The sequence below is a fragment of the Hippocampus zosterae genome, chromosome 14 (genome assembly GCF_025434085.1).
Source record: "Hippocampus zosterae strain Florida chromosome 14, ASM2543408v3, whole genome shotgun sequence".
Classification (NCBI taxonomy): Eukaryota; Metazoa; Chordata; class Actinopteri; order Syngnathiformes; family Syngnathidae; genus Hippocampus; species Hippocampus zosterae.
In genome coordinates, this window is record NC_067464.1 from 237,550 (window position 1) to 242,546 (window position 4,997).

Consider the following 4,997-nt stretch of genomic DNA (forward strand, 5'->3'; position numbering starts at 1 on the left):
CGGGGCCAAACGACAGGGAGGGGGCGCGGTTTCCCCGCGGACGCGCGATGTCATTTTGGGGGAGGTGCCGCCAAAAACCACAGACGTCATTTTCTTTCCAATCAAAAGCAGAACTTCTCCAATTGTCCCATTTATCTTGTCGCTACACAGAGCGAGTACTTGTATTCCTCAAGTAAATCAACCAATCGGGACGCGTTTTGTTTTTTCACTCGGGTACTTGCGCCACCTGCGGAAGGCCTGAAAGCAACCCCAACACAAACGAAACGAGCGACTGTCAAAAATGAAACTGTCATCTTGCCAATGACCACCGGAGGGAGACAAAGGAGCTCGGCCCCCGCCACTTTGACAAAACACTTGACATTTTTAATTCATATCGTCCCTCCCGAAAGGAGATGACGCGACACTTATTTGTGATACAACCCCCCCCCCCAAAAAAAAATAAAAAATAAAATGTGGATGTCACATGACAGCCGCAAACAGTGTTGACTTCAGACAAAGAAAAAAAAACTGACAAACGTAAAAAGGAATGAGCGATTGTTCTGTCCATTTTAAGAAGGCGGCAAGCGTGCGGGAACACGCGCAGAATGGCAGTCCAAATCTCGGTCCACGCGCGGAACCGCATCGTCCTCGCAGTCACTGGACCATCTGGAAGTAGCGCAGGATGGCCATGATGTGCTGCGGCATGAAGACGTAGCCCGTGTACACCGCCATGCCCGCCACGCTGACCAGCAGCGAGTCTGACGCGCCGGCGGTTAACGACAACAACACACAGCAAGGCGGCAAGGACAAGGGCACGTTTCAAAAAAGCCGACGGACCTCGGCGGCTGAGCGCGCGCGCGCATGACGGCATCGAGAACTCGCCAAGATGATCCGCGTCTTCATATCCGTAAAGATCGTTTGTTATGAATAACAACAAACTCTGGAGCCGATTTGAGCAACGTCGTTGTTTCGGAATCGCACGACTCGGTAGCCAAGAAGGAGCCGTCACTTTCCAAAAAGTTGGCGACTCCCGATTTCGAACGTCACATTGCGCCTCACCTGAAACTCGGCTCCAAATCGGGAGGGCGACGCCTCGTGCGTCAACTCGCCAACGACGCGACGCGTCCAGTTCCGAACACTCGGCGGACGCGCGGACTTAACGCCGACCCGAGGCCCAATTCGTCGTTCCGGAAACGCGGAAGAAGAGCTCGCGCGGGGCCCGTCCGGGACCGCGAAAAGGATACTGAAGACTGTCCTCTCCCACGGCTCCAGCATGTAGAGAGCCGTCACCAGAAGGTACTGGCGGTAGAACCACGACAAGTTCTTCCAGCAGTCGCCGAGAGCCATGTTACGAACTTGTGCGAGTGGCGAGCCGAGCTGGCGCTTGCGAGCTTCCCTTCCTCGCTCCCTTCCGGATTGCCGGGTGACGCCATCACGCTTTCGCGCGTCAACCAATCAAAACACGCAATCGTGATATAGCAGGCTTGCCCGATGCGGCCATACGTAAGCCTGCCCCGCCATTTTGGATGTGGCGGATCTTACCGGCTGACAAACGGAAGTAAAAGGACACAAACACTTTTTCTTGTTAGAAACGGCGACAAAACATATATTTCAACATTAACGGCGTCAGTGATTCCTATGTATACTCGGCTGCAAAACGTGAGAAAAGTACATGTTTTTGTTGGTTGTATGATATCTGGGCGACAGTTTTTGTTTTGTATTAGCAGTGAGTAAGCAGCAAATACGTTTGGACTTTTCATATTGTGAGAATGCTGCACTGATCTGTGACTCAATGGACTTCAAACCTTTCCATTAAATATGTACAAAGTAAAAAAAAAAAACAAATTCTTGACTAAAATCTTGTGAGCAGAAAGTGCGCTGCCGTTTCTTTTAAGAACAAAAAAAAAAAAAAACAACAACAACAAGGAAAAGTGTCACCTCACCCCACAAGTTTTGATACACACGATGATGGCGGATTCTGAAGAAACCATGCGCACAAAGATGTGGGGGCGATAGCAGAAGCTTTCGAGCTGCTGCCGAACAGTCCGAAAGCGACAGTCCTCCCGAGATGCTCTCCAACTCAGCAGTGGCTGGACAGAATGTTGAAGAAGTGGTAGACGTCGTCCTCGTCCAGCACGGCCACCTCCGTGGAGCACTCGGAGCACCGCACCGGATAGTAGACCTCGTCGGCGTCCATCCCGGCGGGCGCCGCCGCCGCCTCATCTTTCCTGCGTTTCCTCTTGCGCGACGTCCTGTCCGCTTGCTTCTTGTAGCGCAGAACTTGCTCCTTGTTCACGCTGCAGTTCATGACGAACATTGCGCGGTACTGCGTGCGGTACTTCTCATGTCTGCGTGGAGACCCGTGCATCAAAATCTGCCCGTGCGTGCGTACATAGATGTGTGCGTGCGCTCTCACCGCTGACAGTCAAGACAAAGCGTGGTCATGCACGCGGGACAGTTGAGGACGGCGTCGCTAGTGGGAAGACTCTTGGGTTGCGAGCTCCGCGGGTGAGCGAGCGTCGTCGGGCGCTTCCTGCGGTACCTGCGGGTGGGCGGGCACAGCCGGCGTGACCACAAACGCGTTCAAAGCCAAGGCGACGGGGCCACACGCTCTTACCCGCGCCGCCTGGCGTCTACCCAGGCCTGATCCCGCTCGTCGGCGTCGGGGTCGTACAGCAGCTCGTCGTTGGTCAGCATGCGCCGCCCGGCGGAACCGCCTGTGCACAGTCTTGTGTTTGCTAGCGGGCAAATTGATGCTCCCAAAGTATTTTTTTAAAATATACGCAGAGTATCGATATTTGTTGGAGAATGTGCCCAAAACACGGCTCGCTGCGCTTACCGGGCTTGTCGTCTTCATCTTCGTCAGAGTCAAAGTAGATCTTGTCGTACGTCTCGGGCTCGGCACGCGTTGAGCCGTCGGCCGCGCTTCCGGAACCTTCCGCTGGATTAAACGTGGATCGGGGGTGTAAGAAACAGAAGCAAACAAGGGAACGTCGCGCGCATTCGATATTCCGACGCGGACCTGCGCGAGCAGGCGCCCAGGTGTTCTCCATGGTCCTGAGGGTGGAGCTGAGCTCGGCCTCCATCTCCTTCTCAAAGTCATCGTCGCTGGACGACTCGCTCTCGCCCGTCAGGTACTCTCGGATCAGCTTCTTCTTCTGCTCCGGGGTGCCGCTCAGCAGCACGTCCAGCTCGTCCTCCGAACTACCGCAACAAATAAAAGAGATCAATGAAAGCGTCAGACGTTTCGCTGCTTGAAAAGGGGAGCTGACATTTGGACATGTACACCGGATTTCGACATCTTGGAGCCAATGGCGGCGCTAGTCGAAATCCCGAAAGCGCCTTGCTTGTTTACATGTTAGCCGGCGGCTAGTTTAGCGCTCGGCTAAGCGACGACTAACAAAAAGGCGAGACGAGTTGGCGAATAACCTGCTCGCCGCTCTCTCCTCGTCGCTCGGCTCCTCGATTTCATACGAGTCGACATCGCTGCAGTTGTTCATGTTGCTACTCGTTACAACGAGATGTTCAGAGACGCATTCGCGTTAAGCCGCAAAACGAACGACGACCACTTCCGCCCTTTTCTTCTTCTACTACGAAATGCGGCGGCCGCGGCGACTCCAACTACGGTACTACTCCCCCTGCAGTACCACCTACTACTACGACTACTACTACGACTTCTTCTTCTCCTTCTTTATAAAACAATTTCTAGTTTAAAAAGTGATCGAATTTTCATTTCGACGTGCATGAAATTGGCATGAATTCAAATGACAGTTTCAATTTAGGCGTGTAATACAGCACACACTTTTGACCAGATCATTACATCAATTGTAATTGTAATTGTTGGATGCAAAAACCATTATTGAAAAATGAAAAGCAGAAGTCATGAATAAAACAAACAAAAAAACGTTAGATGAATGAATAATGACTTTCTTGCAGTTCTCGCAGATGGCCACCAGATAGCGCCAAAATACAAGACTTGAACTTAAGTCTTGCCGCAGGGGTCAAGCAGAGGTCATTACTACGTGAAGACCGTTTGTCGCGTTCACCTTACATTTTAATAATTATGATGATGTAAAATTATTTGAGTCGTTTTGATCACAATAACGATATAGAAGTTACAATATTTCAGAAGAATTAAAATGCCATCATTACAGTCAAAATAGCCGTGTTTGTGGGGCGTGGGGGCTTTTGGTCTTGACGTGTGTTGTTTGCACATCTTTTTGTCCTCGAACATGTCTCGGCAGGTGCGGATTGGCGCTCGTCGCCGTCGTCGCGCAACAAGCGGTGCAGAGCGCCCACGTCCATCGCAGCCTCCGCGTCCACCTCTGCCGCTGTTGCGACAAACTCATTCAGGCAATTAGGCGCAGGTGTGATGTTAATTAGCCAGGCGGTGTGCGGAGGAGGAGGGAAAAATATCTCAATCCCGCACATCTGGACAGGCGCAGCCGGCCTGTCTGTCTCTCACACTGGGTGACACACCGACGCACCGAGAGAGAGAGAGAGAGAGAGAGAGAGAGAGAGAGAGACGCCATGCTCTCCTTCCGCTGACTTGTTTCAATCTGGAAGAAAAACACATTCAGCGTGAGTCCTAATTCCCTCATTTGTTTGTTGACACTCGCACACACACACACACACACACACACACACACACACACACACACACACACATACTCCCTCTATGCCACAGTGGAGGAGTGTAAAGCAGTCCCATTTTGTCCACAGAGTAGGCCTATTTGAGGAAGTGGCAGTGAGACTTGTTTCAATCCTTGGAAATCACATGACTGTAAACATAGATTGCGATTGGCCGGCCGCTTCAGCTCATGGATGGGAAAATACATTCCTCAATACAATCGTCGTTTCGACCGTATGTTGGTCTCTCCGGCGTTGCTGTGTTGGCATGATGCTCGTGGATGAACAAGAAATCGTTTCGGTGTTTACAATTACCCAAACATCAATGCTAATTTTTGCTCGCTTTGCATTATATGTTAGCATTAAGCTAGTGGCCGAAAAATATTTTG

At 51.5% G+C, this 4,997-nt stretch overlaps 2 protein-coding genes across 2 annotated transcripts; both read right to left on the minus strand.

Annotated features, from left to right (window-relative positions):
• Positions 1–341: 341 nt before the first annotated feature.
• sptssa (serine palmitoyltransferase, small subunit A) lies at positions 342–1,404 on the minus strand. Its single transcript, XM_052085261.1, has 2 exons — positions 1,224–1,404; positions 342–737 (listed from the first exon to the last, which is right to left on the minus strand). The coding sequence occupies exons 1-2, from the start codon at positions 1,324–1,326 to the stop codon at positions 634–636; spliced, it is 207 nt and encodes a 68-aa protein (XP_051941221.1). The 5' UTR covers positions 1,327–1,404; the 3' UTR covers positions 342–633.
• Positions 1,405–1,686: 282 nt separating this feature from the next.
• On the minus strand, positions 1,687–3,581 carry eapp (e2f-associated phosphoprotein). The gene is made up of 6 exons (XM_052085260.1): positions 3,409–3,581; positions 3,002–3,183; positions 2,819–2,920; positions 2,597–2,696; positions 2,396–2,521; positions 1,687–2,327 (listed from the first exon to the last, which is right to left on the minus strand). The coding sequence occupies exons 1-6, from the start codon at positions 3,477–3,479 to the stop codon at positions 2,060–2,062; spliced, it is 849 nt and encodes a 282-aa protein (XP_051941220.1). The 5' UTR covers positions 3,480–3,581; the 3' UTR covers positions 1,687–2,059.
• Between the last annotated feature and the right edge of the window lie 1,416 nt (positions 3,582–4,997).

Coding starts and splice junctions, on each gene's coding strand:
- eapp (XM_052085260.1), bottom strand. CDS start 3,479: ATGAACAACTGCAGCGATGTCGACTCGTATGAAATCGAGGAGCCGAGC. Junction 3,184..3,408: donor GAGGAGAGAGCGGCGAGCAG/GTTATTCGCCAA, acceptor TTGTTGCGGTAG/TTCGGAGGACGAGCTGGACG. Junction 2,522..2,596: donor GTAGACGCCAGGCGGCGCGG/GTAAGAGCGTGT, acceptor GCCCACCCGCAG/GTACCGCAGGAAGCGCCCGA.
- sptssa (XM_052085261.1), bottom strand. CDS start 1,326: ATGGCTCTCGGCGACTGCTGGAAGAACTTGTCGTGGTTCTACCGCCAG. Junction 738..1,223: donor GTGGGAGAGGACAGTCTTCA/GTATCCTTTTCG, acceptor CCGGCGCGTCAG/ACTCGCTGCTGGTCAGCGTG.